This window comes from Scyliorhinus torazame, chromosome 18 (assembly GCF_047496885.1).
Source record: "Scyliorhinus torazame isolate Kashiwa2021f chromosome 18, sScyTor2.1, whole genome shotgun sequence".
NCBI lineage: Eukaryota > Metazoa > Chordata > Chondrichthyes > Carcharhiniformes > Scyliorhinidae > Scyliorhinus > Scyliorhinus torazame.
In genome coordinates, this window is record NC_092724.1 from 104599682 (window position 1) to 104620186 (window position 20505).

General features: G+C 47.5%; 1 protein-coding gene across 9 annotated transcripts in view; it reads right to left on the bottom strand.

The window, feature by feature from the left end:
* Positions 1-20505, bottom strand: part of myocd (myocardin) — a 303397-nt gene that overhangs the window by 137599 nt on the left and 145293 nt on the right. For 3 of the 9 annotated variants that reach the window (XR_011936178.1, XR_011936177.1, XM_072483115.1), the window contains exons 1-2: positions 17393-17667; positions 13856-13921 (exon numbers count right to left, since the gene is read on the bottom strand). Coding sequence is in view for 7 of the 9 variants with exons in the window: in XM_072483115.1 (XP_072339216.1) it covers positions 13856-13921; positions 17393-17513 (187 nt within the window). In the remaining 2 variants the exon portion in view is untranslated. Of the gene's footprint in view, positions 1-13855; positions 13922-17392; positions 17670-20505 lie in introns of those variants that run through there. The other 6 variants (XM_072483122.1, XM_072483116.1, XM_072483121.1 and 3 more) reach the window with 3 other exon arrangements.

Sequence of the window (20505 nt, forward strand, 5' to 3'; positions counted from 1 at the left end):
GCGGGCTCCGAGGTCCTGGGGGGGGTGCGGGGCAATCTGGCCCTGGGGGATGCCCCCACGGTGGCCTGGCCCGCGATCGGGGCCCACCGATCCGCGGGTGGGCCTGTGCCGTGGGGGGCACTCTTTTTCTTCCGCCTTCGCCATGGTCTTCACCAAAGGCCTTCCACGCCAGCCGGTGGAGCGGAAACCACTCCGGCACGGGCCTAGCCCCTCATGGTGAGGGCTTGGCCCCTATCTCCGCACCTTTGGGGCGGCCCGACGCCAGAGTGGTTCCCGCCTCTTCATCACGCCGGGACCTCCCGCCCCGCTGGGTAGGGGAGAATCCCGCCCCGGTGGGTAGGGGAGAATCCCGCCCCTTGTTCAAGACCTTGCAAGTCTGTAACTTGGATTGTCCAGGAGACTGGGATGAATGAAGTAATATTGATTATGCTCAGCTGAATTAAAAGTATTTGCATAAAACTAACCTGTTTGTTCAGAAAACACCCTCATAATTTAATGACCATTCTGATAGAAGAACATTTATTTTAACAATGGTCAGGAATGATCATTTTTCAACCATGAAGCATCATGTTGAAAACAAATGGAAAATTGCAAAAAGCAAGGCTTTAGAATGTGTGAAAATTAAGGTCGATTCTTGCTGAGTTTCAGAAAATTAAAGCGGGAATTGAACTGAAAACATAAAATCGAGATTATTCCTGTCATTTACTTCAGATTTGAGACTCCAATCTGAAACAGTTTGAATGAAGATAATCCTGTGAAACTTTAGCACCTCAGTGAGGCCCTTTGTGAATGAAGTTAAGACAATCAGCTATGGAATACAGTCAATCAATTATTCAATTGTGTTCCCTATAATAATAGAATCCCCACAGTGCCGAAGGAGGCTGTTTGGCCCATCGGGACCGCACCAACTCTCTGAACGAGCACCCTACCTAGGCCCACTCCCCTGCTCCACCCCTGCAACCCCTCACATTGGTCATGGCCAATTTACTTAACCTGCACATTTCTGGACTGTGGGTGGAAACAGGAGCACCCGGGAGAAAGCCACGCAAGCGCGGGGAGAACGTGTAAACGCCACAGTCACCCAAGGCCGGAATTGAACCTGGGTCCCTGGTGCAGTGAGGCGGCAGTGTTAACCACTGTGCCGCCGTGCCACCCTTGAAAAGTCAGCAAGCTGTCATGACAGCTGCATCACACACCGGTTGGAATTCCCAGACCTGAAGCATGTGGATGGAGGAAGTCTTTCGGCGACAGAGTTGCGGGTCAGTAATGCCACTTTTAATTCCTCCAACCCTCAGTATGGCAGTTGCCAGAGGTCACTCCTCCACAATGCAATTGTGGCCACATGTTATTTGAATTTTTTTTTAGGCATTGTCAGATGATAACTCCCTCATTTTCCCATCGACATCATCGACAGTAAGAGGAGGCCTGAAAAATAGAGCCTGAGAAAGGAATGCCAGCGACCCAGGGCCCAAGGATCGATCCCAACTCCCAGAAATACCTGCCAAGAGTGCGGTTGAAGATGTGACTCGAGGATCAGGCTCATCAGCCACTCAAGGATTCACAAAAATCATGCCCAGTAACACGGAGTTGCTTAGGTGGACAATCTTACTAGTTAGTTAGTGAGTGACCAGCAAAGAAGAGGACGACATCACCAACTTCCATCTCACCTGGTGGGGTTGCCAACTATCCCGAGCCCTTTATGCTCCCATTGGCCCCTTTGTTTGTGGGGCCCGACCAAAGTCCCCAATTGGACAGGTGGTCCAGGTGCACCCCCTTAATTGGTCGTTTCTTTGAAACTCTTCTCTAAAGTACCACCGCGTCTACTCCCGCATGTCGGCCTGGCACCAGGATTGGAATCTTGGACCTAAAATCCAGCCCCATTTTTCAGACCAATCATCTATTGTTTGATGGATCTGAAACATCTTCCACTAATTCCCCATAGATGATGCCGACCTGCTGATTATTTCCAGCATTTTCTGTTTTTATTTTAATTCCAGCACTCGCAGAATTTCACTTTTGCATTAATATTCCTCAGCATCACTACCTCAGGGACTGAGAAACTGGATCATGTTGCGCCTGTATTATAGTTTTTAAAAAAGAGAGACTTAAGACCCCAATATGTTAGGAGATGATGAGCATGTTTATTCTACTGCAATTCTATTACCTGCTTTATTGCTTAGGACTTTCTTCAAATGTCCAGGTGTAGGCCTAAAAGCCATTTCCAAATCCAAATTGGTGAGGGAGGCGGGGGGGGGGGGGGGGGGGGGGGGGTGTTAAGTGTATTTCAAGGCCCCCTTGCAAAATCTGCTTTGCTGCAGTTAGTTCCTTCAAACGCTTGGCACTTAGTCCAGCAGCCCCTAAAGAGGCCGCTGGAGGCTGCAACTGGAGTTTAGCTTTTTAAAATTTACTTCACTATGGAGATAGTCACTCCAGATAGCCATGGCCAGTTCTGATCATTGCTCCTTTCTCTACAACCAGTTTCTCCCAAGGATCTCAGCTGGCTCAACAGTGTCTGGGCCAGCTGATCTTGACCCTGTCCCAGACTGTCGAGCTACTGCTGGGACTGACACTCACATCTTGCAGATGAGGCTGGTGGCCAATCTTCTCTGACTAAATCCATTCATTCTTTTAGAATGTATGTACATGGTGAGCAGTTTTAAATATCTGGTAATTGAAATGACAGATTCAGAGATTTTAGTCCTAATTCAATGAATATAATATTGACGTCAACAAACCTTGGAACATAAACATTGGAGGCTATTCCCTGAAGGATGAGAAAAAGGCTAGACAGGAGATGAAGTAAGTCCCCTTATTCCAAGTAATTTCTGCTCAGGCCATGTTTAATTGCTGCTTGAATAGGGGACTATGCAGATTGGAAAGTTGAATGCCGCATTAACCTTTTACCTAACATGTTTTGTATTTTTTCTTTTACATGTGATTTGTGGAGGTGATGGAATTTATCGACATTGGTTCTGGTTGAACTCTTCATCTTCCACCCTCCAAGTCACCCAAAATTCAGCTGCTGATTCCAAGCTTGTACCATAAGGCGTAGGAGCAGAATTAGGCCACTTGGCCCCTCGAGTCTGCTCCGCCATTCAATCATGGCTGATATTTTTCTCATCGCCATTCTCCTGCCTTCTCCCCATAACCCCTGACCCGCTTATTGATCAAGAACCTATCTATCTCTGTCTTAAAGACAGTCAGTAATTTGGCCTCCACCACCTTCTGTGGTAAATAGTTCCACAGATTCACCACCCTCTGGCTGAAGAAATTCCTCCTCATCTCTGTTTTAAAGGATCTGAGATGGTGTCCTCTGGTTCTAGTTTTTCCTGCAAATGAAAACATCCTCTCCACGTCAATTCTATCCAGGCCTCGCAGTATCTTGTAAGTTTCAATAAGATCCTCTCTCATCGTTCTAAACACCAACGGGTACAGACCCAGAGTCCTCAAACATTCCTCATACGACAAGTTCTTCATTCCAGGGATCATTCTTGTGAACCTCCTCTGGACCCTTTCCAAGGCCAGCACCTCCTTCCTTAGGTATGGGGCCCAAAAGTGCTCACAATACTCCAAATGGGGTCTGACCAGAGCCTTATACAGCCTCAGAAGTACAGAAGTACATCCCTGGTCTTGTATTCTAGCCCTCTTGACATGAATGCTAACATTGCATTTGCCTTCTTAACTACCGACTGAACCTGCACATTAACCTTAAGAGAATCGTGAACAAGGACCCCCAAGTCCCTTTGTGCTTCTGTTTTCTGAAGTATTTCCCCATTTAGAAAATAGTCTATGCCTAGATTCCTCCTTCCAAAGTGCATAACCTCACACTTTTCCACATTGTATTTAATTTGTCACTTCTTTGCCCACTCTCCTAGCTTGTCGAAGTCCTTCTGCAGCCCCCGTGCTTCCTCAATACTACCTGTCCCTCTACAGATCTTTGTATCATCTGCAATCTTAGCAACAGTGCCTTCAGTACCTTCTTCAGGATCATTAATGTATATTGTAAAAGGATGTGGTCACAGCACAGACCCCTGAGGCACACCACTAGTCACCGGCCGCCATCCTGAAAAAGACCCCTTTATCCCCACTCTGCCAGTCAGCCAATCCTCTATCCATGCCAGGATCTTACCCTGAACACCATGAGTTCTCAACCAAACCCCATTCACCCATCATTCCTGTGCTCGCTGAGCTACACTGGCTCCTGGTTCACTGACACCTGGCGTTTAAATTTTTTAGTTCTGTTTCCAAATCTCTCATTGCTGTTGTTCCTCCTTATCTCCATTAACACCTCTGGCCTACAATACTCCAAAGTCTGAGTACACTTCCAATCATGGCCTCTTGAACATTTTCAACATCCAGCACTGGGAGCCGTGCCTTCAACCGCCTACTCCCTGTGAGTTCTGGAATTCCTTCCCTAATTCTCCTCCCTTCTCACTCTCAAGGTCTTAGATCAAGCTTTTGTCTTTTTTACCTGTCGTCATATTATCTCTTTATGTGACTCAAAGTCGTACATTCCCCAATAATGCTTGTGTGAAGTGCTTTGGAAGTTTTACCACATTAAGGATGCTATGCAAATGCAGGTTATTGTTGGCTAAGATCAAAATTTGATTGTCCTGCAGTTCCTAATCCACAGTAGTGGCTTTGATTTTTTTTTAAAGTCATTGCTAGGTCAAGGTTACGGCATTCTGGCCTTCCATATATTACTGATTGCTCAGTATCAGATTGTCTTCAGTGTTTCAATTGTGAAATCCATACCTCCATTTCGTATGATAATTAGGGTATATTGCAAATGACTACTTTGTTGGTATGTGTTTTTCCAGAAATATTATACAGGAGTGCAATAGCAGTATCGATAACGAGCTGAGTGATATTGATAATTATCTGTGTTTTGCTTCTGACATAGAATAATTTCTATGTCAAGTTGGCCATCACATTTCTTACAAATATGAAGTGTCAATGATTTAGGGTTATTTAAAAAAAATCAGAAATCAAATAACTTGAATTGCTAATCCTGAGGTCCTACTTCAAATCGCATACCATTTGGACTTGGAAACAAATCACCTTGCTTTCATCATCATTGAACCAAAGTCATGGAATCTCATACCTAATGATGAATGGCTCCAGAGCCAGATGGTCAAGTACGAAACTAGATGGAAATTCTTTAGTTAGATAGTTTGTTTATTTACTAACTGCAGCATGTGGTATTATAGGTATTACGGTACCTGAGAGGCTAAAGTACCATTGGTAGAACCTGTATGCTTGCTATTGGCTAGAGAGTATAATAGCTCTGCCCTGGTAGGTGGGGTATAAGAACCCGTGCCGCCCCAGCAGCCCTCATTCTGTACCTGAGCTACTGGGGGAAACATCTAGCTTATTAAAGCCTTCAGTTAGACTACAACCTCGCTTTAGTGGTCATTGATTGTGCATCAATTTAATAAGCTAGATTTTTAAGAAGAAAGGATGGAGCTCCGAATCAAACCGGAGTGTCTGCAACTTAGCCCCCACGCGGCGAACTCAGCGGCAATCTTTAAGAACTGGCTGGCGTGTTTTAAAGGGTATCTCGAGACGGCCGAAAACCCATGGGAGAGCAGAAACTGCATGACCTGCACTCAAGGGTGAGCCCGGTGATTTACACCCTCATCGAGGAAGCGGAAGACTTCAATGCAGCAATCGAGCTGCTAAAAGGACACTTTATTCGCCCGGTAAACCAGGTCTACGCCCGGCACCTGCTTGCAACAAGGTGACAAACCCCTGGGGAATCGTTGGAGGGATTCTACCGCGCACTACTGGTGCTGGGAAGAAGCTCCCCGCAGCGGCTGAACCCGAGACTTCCCCCGTTCCCCACAGGCCTGCGCTGCAAGGCAGCCTGGCAACCCCGAGGGGCCCCGCTGCTACTTTTGCGGGCAGGCCAAGCACTCCCGCCAGCGCTGCCCGGCCCGCGCATCCACCTGCAAGGGATGCGGCAAAAAGGGCCATTTCGTGGGGGTATGTCAGGCACGAGCGGTGGCCGCAGTCTCCAGCGGGGAATCCGGACTGCCACCACAAACCTCTCCACGGGCCCTGTGCGGCCAGCGGTCGCCGCCACCCCCATATCCCAGGGTCACATGCGGACCCAGGGCGCCGCCATCTTGTTCTGCGGACGCCACGCTGGAGGGATGGGCGCTGCCGTTTTGTGCACCCCCAGCCATGTGCGACCTATGGGAGACGCCATCTTAGATGAACCCCCAGGACCCCAGCTCGGCCGACCACACACTGCCTGAACAGAATTCTCAACTACTGCGATTGGCCTCGGTGACTCTGGATCAGTCTCGACCTCGAACACTCTCAACCTCTACGACGACCGTTTTCATCAACGGGAACGAGACGCCCTGCCTAATTGACTCTGGGAGCACGGAGAGCTTCATACACCCCGACACGGTAAGGCGCTGTTCCCTCCTCATCCACACTGTTAATCAAAAAATCTCACTGGCCTCCGGTTCCCACTCAGTGGAGATAAAGGGGTTTTGTGTAGCAAACCTCACAGTCCAGGGAAGGGAGTTCAAAAATGTCCATCTCTACGTCCTTCCCCACCTCTGCGCGGCTACACTCCTGGGTTTAGACTTCCAGTGTAACCTTCAAAGTCTGACCTTCCAATTTGGCGGCCCTATACCCCCCCTCACTGTCTGCGGCCTCGCGACCCTTAAGGTCAACCCGCCTTGCCCGTTTGCGAACCTCACCCCGGATTGCAAACCCGTCGCCACCAGGAGCAGACGCTACAGTGCCCAGGACCGGATCTTTAGTAGGTCAGAGGTCCAAAGGCTACTGAGGGAAGGGGTCATTGAAGCCAGTAACAGCCCCTGGAGAGCTCAAGTAGTGGTGGTAAAGACCGGGGAGAAGCATAGGATGGCCATCGACTACAGTCAGACCATCAACAGGTTTACGCAGCTGGACGCGTACCCTCTCCCCCGCATATCCGACCTGGTAAACAGGATTGCGGATTATAAGGTCTTCTCCACGGTGGATCTCAAGTCCGCCTACCACCAGCTCCCCAACCGCACTAGTGACCGCAAATACACTGCCTTCGAGGCAGACGGGCGGCTCTATCACTTCTTAAGGGTTCCCGTTGGTGTCACTAACGGGGTCTCGGTCTTCCAGCGTGAGATGGACCGAATGGTTGACTGGTACGGTTTACAGGCAACATTCCCGTATCTCGATAATGTCACCAACTGCGGCCACGACCAACAGGACCACGACATCAACCTCTGAAAATTTCTCCAGACCGCTAAAACCCTTAACCTAACATACAATAAGGATAAATGCGTGTTTAGCACTGACCGTCTAGCCATTCTAGGCCCCGACCCTGAACGCATGCGCCCCCTTATGGGGTTCCCCCTCCCTCGCTGCCCTAAGGCCCTGAAATGCTGCCTAGGGTTTTTTAGCTACTACGCCCAGTGGGTCCCCAACTATGCGGACAAGGCCCGTCCCCTGATCCAATCCACAGTTTTTTCCCTGTCGATAGAGGCCCGCCAGGCCTTCAGCCGCATCAAAGCAGACATTGCAAAGGCCACGGTGCACGCCATCGATGAGTCCCTCCCCTTCCAGGTCGAGAGCGATGCGTCCGACGTAGCTCTGGCGGCAACCCTCAACCAAGCGGGCAGACCTGGGCCTTCTTCTCCCGTACCCTCCATGCTTCCGAAATCCGCCACTCCTCAGTCGAAAAGAAGGCCCAGGCCATAGTAGAAGATGTGCGACATTGGAGGCATTACCTGGCCGGTAGGAGATTTACTCTCCTCACGGACCAACGGTCGGTTGCTTTAATGTTCGATAATGCACAGCGGGGCAAGATAAAAAACGATAAGATCTTGCGGTGGAGGATCGAACTCTCCACCTACAACAACGAGATCTTGTATCGTCCCGGGAAGCTAAACGAGCCTCCTGACGCCCTGTCCCGTGGCACATGTGCCACCGCACAAGTGGACCACCTCCGAGCCCTCCACGAGGACTTCTGCCACCCGGGGGTCACTCGCTTTTTCCATTTCGTCAAGACCTGCAACCTGCCCTACTCCATTGAGGAGGTCAGGACTGCCACCAGGGACTGCCAAATCTGCGCAGAGTGCAAACCGCACTTCGACCGGCCAGAGATAGTGCACCTGATAAAGGATTCCCATCCCTTTGAACCCCTCAGCATGGACTTCAAAGGCCCCCTCCCCTCCACCGACCGCTACACGTACTTCCTGAACGTGATTGACGAGTACTCCCGGTTCCCATTTGCCATCCCCTGCCCTGACATGACGGCCTCCACCGTCATCAAGGCCCTCCATAGCATCTTTGCACTGTTCAGGTTCCCGCTTACATACACAGCGATAGGGGATCCTCCTTTATGAGCGACGAACTGCGTCAATTCCTGCTCAGCAAGGGCATCGCCTCAAGCAGGACGACTAGTTACAACCCCCGGGGTAACGGACAGGTAGAGAGGGAGAACGGAACGGTCTGGAACAGCGTCCTACTGGCCCTACGGTCCAGGAACCTCCCAGTCTCCCGCTGGCAAGAAGTCCTCCCGGATGCCCTCCACTCCATCCGATCACTACTTTGTACAACCACCAATCAGACACCTCACGAACGTCTCCTTGTCTTCCCTGGGAAGTCCTCCTCTTGGAACTCGCTCCCGACCTGGCTGGCAGCACCTGGACCCATCCTGCTCCGAAAACACGTGCGGGCGCACAAGTCGGACCCGTTGGTCGAGAGAGTCCATCTGCTCCATGCTAACCCCCAGTACGCCTATGTGGCGTACCCCGACGCCCGCCAAGACACGATCTCCCTACTCCATGCACATTCCAGCCACCAGTCCCACCCTCCCCTCCACCGCGGCGCCTTACAGGAGGATCGGTCCTTCCGCCGCCCCCGTCTAGGCCCCCCCCCCCACCCACCGACGCCCCCCACAGGTGCTCCCTTCCCAGGTCAGCCGTTTTCCCCACCAGCGCCATTTAGGGGTGACGAAGCTGCCATGGAGATCGAAGCCACGCTCCCGGAGTCACAGAAGCCCGAGCCTCCCACCGGAGTCACCACCGAGGCTCCGACGATCACAGAGGACGACCAGGGCCCCCGATCGACTGACTGCTTCATTTTAACTGTAATCTGTAAATATAAACCGCCAAATGTACATAGCTATCAGACTTGTAAATAGTTACTAAACACTGTACAGAGGTATTACGGTACCTCCATAACTAATTATACCATGTTGTGATGTTTTGTAGTTTCTGGCCACCACCCCGCTGGACTTTTTTTTAACAGGGGGTGAATGTGGTATTATAGGTATTACGGTACCCGAGAGGCTAAAGTACCATTGGCAGAACCTATAAGCTTGCTATTGGTTAGACTGTATAATAGCTCCGCCCTGATAGGCCGCCCCAGCAGCCCTCATTCTGTACCTGAGCTGCTGGGGGAAACATCTAGCTTATTAAAGCCTTCAGTTGGACTACACCCTCGCTTTTGTGGTCATTGATCGTGCATCACAGCATTACATATGTCTACCTCCAATCTACTAACCCACCTCGTGTCAATTAACATAACATTAACATCTAACAACATCGAGATAGCACCATCAGCATAAAGACTGTAGCAGTTCAAAGCTCTGATCCAACTGATCAGAAGGAGTAGGAATAGAGAGTTAATGCGACTATGTGACCAGCACCACAGACATATCAAAAACTAAACAGTGACAACAATCTAACAACTTAATAAAAAGCAGGCATGGAAATCATTTTTCTAAAAATGTTTGCCTGATATTGTTTTCTCTTGGTTTTCCCTCACTAATCCATGTCCAACCCTAAACATAAGATTGCTAACATGTTAAATGCAGAAAATTCATAAACTTCATAACTGATATTAAAAACAGACATGTCAAAGTTTTTTGTCTTTCTATCATCAGGACACTTCACAAGAATACTGATAGATGGGGAAAGCAATAATTTATACCATATGAGAAGAAAGTGATGATTAGTTGCCAAGTAGACTGATTGGTAGAAGTGTTGCCATGGAGAATGCACCAGGTGACTGCCAAGCATTGCTTGAAATTTAAACCAGACAGTCTGACCCTGACCCCTGAGGAATGAGTCAGCAAATGGCTGTCACTTATTTTGTGCATTCTCCATGGCAATGCCTCTACCAATCAGAGCCCACTTGCCGACCAGTCAGCATTTCATCTCTTACAGTACAAAGTTAGTTTTCCCTTATGTCAGTGTTCTGATGAGTCAAGGCGAAAAGCTTCTACATGTCTCTTTTTTTCAGAAATACTCAAGTTCTGTATTGCCAAACAATCATTAGATATAAAAATGTATTTTTTTTGTCCCAGAGTACCTTCAATAACATTTTTACTTGGAAACCTGAGCCTCTCTTCAAACTTGGACTTGCTGTTGACAGGTTTTCCAAAACTCCAATTTGCACAATTAAATAAATTCATAATTACACCCCTGCCAGGAATTTTCAGGATACTACAAGCCAAGTGTGTACAATTCAGAGCATGTTTAGCATGCATCAATATGACTCAGAGAAAACGGAAACCTCAGGTGGCAACACTGTTTTGCGGGTGTGTTTCTCCAATTGGTCTGAAAAGAATCAGGGAGGTGAATATTAAAAGCTTTTCAAGAAGGTGTTATCCAGTGTTTAGCTTTTAATTCGGAGAGTGTTGCTGGCCCAGTAAAAGTGATGGGGGTTGGCTACGTGATTAAAGTACCTGAATTTCATTTTCAAACTGAAAACTCAGAATCCCAGAATTGTTAAGGCGCAGAAGGAGGCCAAACGAGCCGCATGAGTTAGTGCCATTGCCCTGCCTTTTCCCCATACCCCTACACATTGTCTCTTCTCAAATAATCATCTATTGCCCTCTTGAATGCGTTGGTTGAACCTGCCTCCACCACACTACCAGGCAGTGCATTCCAGACCCGGACCACTCGTTGAGTGAAGAAGTTTTACCTCACATCACATTTGCTTCTTTGCAAATCACTTCAAATCTGCGCTCTTGTGTTCTTGATCCTTTGACGTGCGGTAACGGTTTCGCCCTATCAACTCTGTACAGCCCCGTCATGATTTTGAACATCTCTATCAGATCTCCTCTTGGCACGCTTCTCTCCAAGGAGTACAGTCCCAACTTCTCCAATCTATCTTCGTAACTGAAGCTTCTCATCCATGGAGCCATTCTTGTAAATCAATCTCTCTTCATATAAAAAATTATTTATGCAGATGCAGTGGGTAAGCAAACATTCATTATGTATTTCCCTCAGATCAATCATAAAAATAAAACAATATTTGTGATCAGAGGTTTTAGGCACAGCTATTCAAATTATTTTGACATTATATATGGCAGCACCCTTCACTACTTCTTTCGGCAATACTAACACCCTTGCAACAGTAACATGGGGCGGGATTCTCCGACCCCCCGCCGGGTCGGAGAATCGCCGGGGGGTGGCGGGTGGCGTGAATCCCGCCCCCGCCGGCCGCCGAATTCTCCGGCACCGAAAATTCGGCGGGGGCGGGAATCGCGCCGGTCGGCGGGTCCCCCCCCCCCCCCCCACCCCCCCCCGTCCCCCCCCCCCCCCCCCCCCACGAATAAGATTTTCCAGCCCGCGATGGGCCGAAGTCCCGCTGCTATCATGCCAGTCAAGCCGGTGTGAATCAAACCACCTACCTTACAGCCGGGACTGGCGGCGCGGGCGGGCTCCAGGGTCCTGGGGGGGGGCGCGGGACGATCTGGCCCCGGGGGTGCCCCCACGGTTGCCTGGCCCGTGATCGGGGCCCACCGATCCGCGGGTGGGCTTGTGCCGTGGGGGCACTCTTTTCCTTCCGCCTCGGCTATAGCCTCCGCGATGGCCGATGCGGAAGTGACCCCCCCTTGCGCATGCGCGGAGATGACGTCAGCAGCCGCTGATGCTCCCGCGCATAAGCGGACTTCCGCCGGCCTGCTAAGTCCCTTCGGCTCCGGCTAGCGTGGCACCAAAGAACTTTCCCGCCGGCCGGCAGCACGCCAACCACTCCGGCACGGGCCTAGCCCCTCAAGGTGAAGGCTTGGCTCCTAAAGGAGAAATCCGCACCTTTGGGGCGGCCCGACGCCGGAGTGGTTCCTGCCACTCCATCCCGCCGGGACCCCCCGCCCCGCCGGGTAGGGGAGAGTCCCGGCCATGTTCTGACTCATTCTGAGCAATGCCACATCAGATCCCTCAGTATACTTCAGCGTTGGAATGCCCAACACACAGGCAAATTTCCATGTTATATTTAAGAAATGTATGTAAAACGAGGAAAGGAATTAACCTTGAATGACGTCAGCATATGCTGGACACAGAAATAAGACTATGTGGCCCTAAACAGGCAGACAAGATCAAACACAACCCCATTGTGGTAGCATAGTAATACAGAGATATGGTTACACGGTCAAATGCTTCTGTCATTCCAGAGAGGCCTTTGACTCTATGAACATTGCCAAGGGAAATCTACTGGCGAGATACTTTAATGAACTTCAATAATTATTTGCATTTTTACAAAAGAAACTGAGTGATCACAGTCTACTTTTAAATAGTTGCTATGTGCCTTGATTTGCAATTTAAATCTTTCAGTAAAGTTAACTCATTCTTGAAATATGGGCATTGCTGACATTTACTGCCCATCTCCGGTTTCCCTGAGAAGTTGGTATTACAACAGAGGGATTTGCCAGCAACTTTAGCGGCAGCTATGAGTCAGCCAGGCTTGTATGGGACTGGAGTCACATATAGGCCAGACTGGGTAAAGATGACAAGTTTCTTTAGTGAACCATCTAATAGCTGGATAGCTGCCTGGTCACATTTGCCAAGACCAACTTTATTTTCAGATTTAATTTTTTATTTATAAATTTAGAGTACCCAATTTTTTTCCCCCAATTAAGGGGCAATGTAGCATGGCCAATCCACCTAATTTGCACATCTTTTGGGTTGTGGGAGCGAAACCCACGCAGACATAGGAAGAATGTGCAAACTCCACACGGACAGTGACCCAGGCCCGGGATTCGATCCCGGGTCCTCAGCGCTGTAGTCCCAGTGCTAACCACTGCGCCACATGCCACCCTCTTTTCTGATTTAATTTAAAGTGAAATCAAATTATTGCACCATAATGGTGGGATTTGAACTCATGTTCCCTGGATTATTAGTCCAGTCTTCTGCACGACTAACCCAGTAGCATAAGCACCATGCTGATGTTACCATACACTGCGAACAAGTAACACAATGGTTCTGAAATACTATCGTTATTTTTTCATAAAGATGTCTCACTATAAGGGAGTCTGAACAATTAATCCTTTGATCGCTAAGAGCTTCAAGATGCTCCAATGTTTTTAATAGATGCTGGCTGGGCAACAGGGCCTGAATTTATCAGAAATTCAAGCTTCTTCAGTAGAGGCACAGTGACCGTGCCTTGGCTCTGAGAATTCATGTGAGAAAGTGCCACAACCTCCAGATGAAGTGCTGCAACCTGCCAGCATAAGTGCAAGATGAAGTTGGGTAAAAGAGAGTTATTAAATAGAACATACCAAACATGAGTCTCTCTTCATTTAGTTCTCAATGGAATTTACTATCTCAACCCTACCCCCTCAAAGCAATAAATTTGATTTAGTGCATTATTTTGCGCAGACGTTGCAGCTGAAGGGACTTTAATACAGCTAAAGAGATATTTCTTGGTTCACCAGTTACATTTACCTTTCTCGGAGTTCAAAGACGTTCCTTCGTGCTTTGTGCTATTTATAGCATAACTGGTGGTAGACAGTGGGTTCCTGGTTGCAAACCCCATTTCACATAAGTACACATATATACATATAGACAATTATAGAAAGAAGAACTTATGCCTTGTGTGTACTTACGTGGCATGATGCCTTGGTCTGCTAGCTGCTCGCGGGTTCGTCGCTGCTGGAGTCGGAGTTGTAGAACTGTGACAAAAACAAAATTTGCAGAGATCAGAACTCAAGCCCTTCAGTAGCATCTGTGAAGTAAGTGCTTGTTGGCTGCACTGAGGGTAATTGGACTTGGATGAGGAGGGGGTCCATGGCACCTGTTTGACGTCAGCCAGGCAGGCGGAGGACGTTGGTGGCAATCAGAGACAATCTGCGACTACCATACCTATCCCTATTAAAAAGCTCCTCCCTTTGTGTCAGATGTTTCCCAGAAATACGTTCACCTTTTGAGATGTTAATTCGCGTTTGCTGTACGTTTTGTTTTGAAAAGCAAATATGTGTTCAGCCAGAACATTTACATTATTTGACCATGATCTCTTGCTGAAGGTAACAAGCCTGTTGAAAATATATTTTACGCTGCAGGTCGCTTCTTTGCATTTTGTGGCTTTTACACAGGGAACAACAACGTGCAGCATTACAGTGTTAACAAGGTGGTAGCATCCTTGAGGTTTGAATTACATAAATAAACTGCAACAACAAAACAAAGATCAAGCAGTTTGTAAAACTTGAGATAGGTTAGCGCCTTGGAATTTCCAGAGTCTATGTGTTATGTAGGCCATGCAGTTTATAGGAAGAGAGACAACTCCCACCAGTTGTTGAACCAGGTGAGAGACATGGAGAAAAGCATGGACACCTACCTAATGGTGTAATGCTGCAGAATTGGGCAAGTTGTTTTATTGCACCTTCTGATTCTCACAAAAAAAAATCCATTCTAGTATTTGGCAACCATGTCAATTAGAATTTATTTTATACTTTGAGTGGAATATAGCAGCAAGTGCTAAATTTAACAACAGCTATACATAAAATACAAATTAAACTTTAGGATGACAAGTGGAGAGTAGATCTGGCTTTTAAAAAAAAAATCAAAGTTTACCAAGATTCCTCCCCCTTTCTAATTCTGGGCAGAATCTTACCACCGTTAAAGATATTCAGAGATCGGGACCAAAAGTAGGGTACTGATGCTGGCTGGCAGAGGAACACATGGGAGACTCGAGATGGAGGAAAATTTTAAATTATTGTTGCCAGAGCTGTCGGGAATCATCGTGTAGAGGTTTGGTTTGGAGGTTGGGGAGGGGGGAATAAATAAATGAGTCTTTGCTGGTTCCCCAGGCCTGCCACAGGTGGTCACCTGCAGGGACCTGCCAGGTTTCTGCACGTGCTACAGTTAATTGACACTAATTAACGACCCATTGCTGCTGGGTTTTCATTGCTTAACCACGTCCAGCAGGATCTGCCGCAAGTGGAATCAGGTTGGGTGGCTGAGTTGAAGCGCCACTTTGAAAAATCTCCCACCCACCCGTCCGCCACCAAAGCTGACTTTGCGCGGCTGGTAGGATTCCGCATATTCTATTCTCTCTGGAAGAAAGTGTAACCAGGGTCATGGGTTACCCCAATTACTACCAACAGCACTCGGTGATTCACCAACAAAAGGTGGATTTGCAATAGAGCAAACCAGCTACTCCCACTATCCTTTTGAATGTTTTAGGCAGCAACCAGTCAGCACAGCACTATTTGTTGTGCATTTAAGTTACCACTGATTAGCAATACGACTGTGCATACAAGCGATTAGCCTATGTTTGACCTGCCGCTGATAACGATTTGGCAAAAAGATGGCAGCACAAAGTTTCTACCTTTAAGAAAATATAGAAACACTTAAGATTGATACAACGATATGCATGTAGATGATTCAACACTGATACAAAAGCAAAATACTGCAGCTGTCGGAAATCTGAAATAAAGACAGAAAATGCTGGAAATCCTCAGCATGTCCGTCAGCATCTGTGGAGATAAATAGGATGATGACTACCGGTGTGACAGACTTTTAGGAAGTACAAACAGGGCACAATCGCTTGCAGTCTTTCAATTTTTGAGTTCAGAGAGGCATTCCACTGTCTGTACTTCTTAAAGGATACATCATTGAATTTTATTGCCTGCAGGTCATTTCATACATCTGCAAAGAGGTGCTTTATGTACAGCTGCACTTATTCAGCAAGGACCTCTTCATGGTCTTGGCATTTCTGTGGTTGAGGGATGTAACCACAGATTTTATGAGGGTACATGTGCATGTGTGCTGACTTCCATTTAGCTGTAGAAAATGCTTGTTAGCAAATCCACAAAAGTGTTGTGAAGGGGAGTCGAGGCCATGCGGGAGAATGAACAATATTTCAATTATGTTGAGACTTTAAAAAAATCTAGGATTAAAATGCTGTAATGAGGAAGTACGATTCCTTTTAAATGAAGCATTAAATTGTGTTCTGCCTGTTATGTGGAATTAAAGGCCACACGGTGCTATTCATGAACAGAGGGTCCTCCTGATGTCCTTGCAACAAGTTTCCCCTCCAGTCATCTCATTGTTCTTTGTGAGAGCTTGCTCAATGCAAAAACGGTTGCTGCAGTCTCAAGCTTTTCAACAGTGGCTGTGCGTCAAAGTAATTTTTGGACGTGAAGTGGTTTGGAACTCCTGGGAGGTGTGATAAGTAAGGCACTACACAAATTCTTCCTCTAACCAGATGCCCATGGATTTGCAATAGTGTGATACTCCCTCTAGTGGGTGCCCAGGGACTGACACAATACTCAAACGGCAGACAAGATTGAAAGGTTGGATCGAGATGCTGAGCTGCACAGATCGCCACCGGGCGATTTCAAAATAAAACAAAGTTAATACTGTTCTTTCCTCTTTTAAAAAATTTTGTGTTAACTGAAAAATATTCAATCGTTATTTAAGAACCAAACTCCGGTATCCAGGACAACAGCTGCACAAAATTGGAAGACAAACAAACAGCACAACCGTACAAATATATCGTGAAAAACAGGATGCACAGTTATAAACATGTCTTTTAAACAGAATCACGGCAGTGTGTGGTCCCAGCATAGTGAAACAAAAAAAACCGTGAACATCGAGAGGTTAAACACTGTCACATCCCTCAAGATAATTCAGAATTATGCTGTACAGCATCTGGACTATGGTATCAAACTTTCCTGAGAACTTGTTTACCATATGCCTGACCAACTCTTAAAACGGCCATTCAGAAATGCCAGTGCCAATGTTATGTATGTGCATCAGATTCAGATAGCCTGTGTGTCCTTAATACAGATATCACCTTGCTGGCGTTAAACTAACCAGCGAGGTACAGAATATGTCATAGGTTTCAGGATTGGAGATTTTTTTTTTACAAAAAAAGGTACAAGTTTCACATATACAAATCCAAATGGTGAATTCAAAGGGAGCAGCAGACCGGATCCTATTTACTACTGATGATTACCAACGCCCAATAATAGAAGCCATAACTTGTTTGGTGGCTAACAACTAGGAACAGTACAAGCGTTCAGGAACAACCCAGCATAAGCTCAACGTATGCACGTCATTACAGCTCAAGTTTATAAAAATGAGAAGCAGCTGAGCTTTAAGGGTAAAAAAAAAGCAATGTAAAATTGAGATGTTCAAACCTCCTTTTAATCCCTGGGAGATGAAATAAGAGCGAACGTAACAGCTGTCATCCTGGCTTCCATATACTTTGAAAGGCATGATCCCTGACAGATTGTCTTGTCTCTCTGTGGCATCAACCATGCTTAATTTCGCAAAAGAGTCACAGCCCTACAAGCACCTGATTGTAGTTGAGTGTTGTTGGAGGCCCCAGCCTCTACTAACTGTCCCCATACTTCCGAGTGTTTTCTTTAGAAACGAAAATGAATGGGCAGGGAAGCTCGCTTCAGATTATGAGATCATCCCCAGCACACCCTCCGGTGCTGTCAACCTGTGGAGAAAGCTTTTTTGCTGTCATGTTGGAACCTGCATAACATATTTCCTCACAAGTCCCGGCTGTTCTTTAGGCTGAACTGATCAACTCAAGCCTTCGGGAAGCTGCCTTTAAAAATAGAACCCTTTCAAAGATAGGCTGCTAGCTGAAAGTCAGGGTGAAGTGCTGAGGCCTCTGAACCGGCCACTGAAATCCAACCAGATGATTTATACACAACTGATCAAATTAAGCTGATAAAAATAGAACCACCAGTTGTCGGCTGTGAATACGTCTGCCCAACAGTTGCACCCTGGGTGAAAGTAAGCAAGTTGAAAACTGAGGACAATTTACACATTCTTGTTGCTTTTACTGTTGCGTTACTGCTAATACTGTGGCAGATGTTTGCTGCAAAGAGTTTTAAAAAACATTTGGAGAGAGCTATACAAAGTCAATACAATGCTACATGTCTGTCCTGCTATTCTGGCCCTTAGTAAACAGAATTGAATAACAGGCAAGGCAAGCAATATAATGGCCAGTCGATGTGATCCCCCTTTTGCTGACTGATCTCGACCCCCTTTAAGATTTTAAAAGAGCATTTTTGTGACCTGCACAAATTTGCAGTAATCCCACCTCTGACTTTCTATGATCAAAACTGCTATTTGGAGTAATCGATCCAAAGCTACTATGCTACGACCTTTTCAATGCACTTGTTAATGAGCACTCCATGTAGATTATGTGGTTAATTCTGTGATATCACCATTCTGGGATTCGTATGACTCATAATAGTTGTGGTCAAAACCTATTAAACCCAGTCCCGATCCTTTAAAAAGTCAAATGCTGGATTATTAATACTTATCTTATTTGGCCTATCTTGATGTTTCCATTCTATTAGTTTTAAAGTTAATTTTCTTACTTGTTAAGTTTCCTCAATTCCTTCTGAAATGCTGAGCCTCAGGTCTGTCAATGTCTCGATTGGATGTGTGCAAGCAGCCTCACGCGTGACTTATGTCCTCGTTCCCATCTCCTGACATCGCTAGGTCTTGATCAGGATTCAGCAGGAATGATACAGTATCCATTTCTTACATGGTTGTTACACTTGTGTACGGAAGGTTGAGGTGGTTGGGGGGGGGGGGGGGGGTTTGACCTGATGGAGGCATTTAAAACATTAAATGGTTTCAATATTGTGGATGGGGAAACTATTTCCTCCATTGGGGGGAAATCCAGAACGAGGGGATCCAATCTTGAATTTAGGTCGGAGATTAGAAAGCACTTTATTCCATGCTAGACGTCTTGGAAATCTGGAACTCTTACCACTAACAAGATGTGGATGGTGCAACAATTGGAGTTTTTGGTACTCAGATCAATAGATTCTTGTTAGGTATTGGTACGAAGGATATAGAGCAGTTGCAGATAAATGCAGTTGAGCGACAGATCAGCCACGATCTAACTGAATGACCGAGCAGACTCCAGGGAGTGAATGTTCCCATATGTTAGCGATCATACATTAATCGAGTTGTCTAAATACTCAGCACAGAGAGGCTGGGCGAGATTCTCTGATCCTGAGGCTAAGTGTTGACGCCGTCGTAAACGCTGTTGCGTTTCACGACGGCGTCAACATGCCCTCAGGAGCAGCGATTCTGACCCCTACAGGGGGCCAGCATGGTACTGGAGTGACCCACGCCACTCCAGCTACCGATGCCGGTGTTAAATGGGCACCGCGGGTCTGCGTATGCGCACTGCGACCGGCGCCAATGCGCGCGCAGTGGCTCCCTTCTCCGCGCCAGCCCCGAACAAACATGGCGTAGGGCTACAGGGGCCGGCGTAGAGTAAAGGAGGCCCCCAGCCCGAGAGGCCGGCCCGCCGATCGGTAGGCCCCGATCGCGGGCCAGGACACAGCTGAGCCCCCCCCCCCCCCGGGGTCGGACCCCCTCCCCCCTCCATCAGGCCACCCCCGGATGCATGCACACCGAGGTCCCGCCGGGTAAGACCACACGTGGACGGCGCTCGCGGGACTCTGTTTTTTGTGCGGCCGCTCGGCCCATCCCGGGCGGAGAATCGCCGGGGGCTCCGCTCCGGCACCAATGGCGCCGATTCTCCACTCTCCGGAGAATCGCCGGACTGGCGTTGAGGCAGCGTCGCGCGATACGCGCCTGGCCCGGCGATTCTCCGGCCCGCCGTGGGCTGAGAGAATCCCGCCCACTGTGTTTTGAAAATCGCAAAATAAAATAGAAAGCTTCTGAGATTCAATTACTATGCTAACCACATATTTAGGAACTTCTTTGTATCAGGAGGCTCATATCATCCTAGTCAGTCTCTTTTGAGAGTATTTTATTCTGCATCAAACTTGTTAAAGTGATTTACAGAGAGAACTTTATGCTGACAGTGAGTGCAAGGTGGATTAGGGGTGAGTGGCGGGCGGGGGGGGGGGGGGGGGTTGGGGGTGGAGGAGGAGGAGGGGGGGTGGCCTGAGTTTTCTTTAATAAGCCGGAAAATTAATATTCCCCCCAAAAAGCCAAACCCTGTATCCATCTAACAACTGTGGCGTGTGTGGAAAGCAATAGAGATACAGCTCAAGTGTAAATCCCAGCCAGAATCGAGACCGGGCACATGGCATCAACAGTCCTATCACTCAATAGTAAATGCACAGGACACCAACACATTTAGCAAGGCTGCCATGGTGGATCTTAGTCACAATGTTAAAGGTGAGGTTTTAGCACATCTCGAAAACAGCCAAAGTAGTGACACTTTTCAATCGCTCCCTTCATTTCCAATCACAGTTTTTCTGGTATTAATGGCTTATTCAGTGGTCACCTATTGACAGCA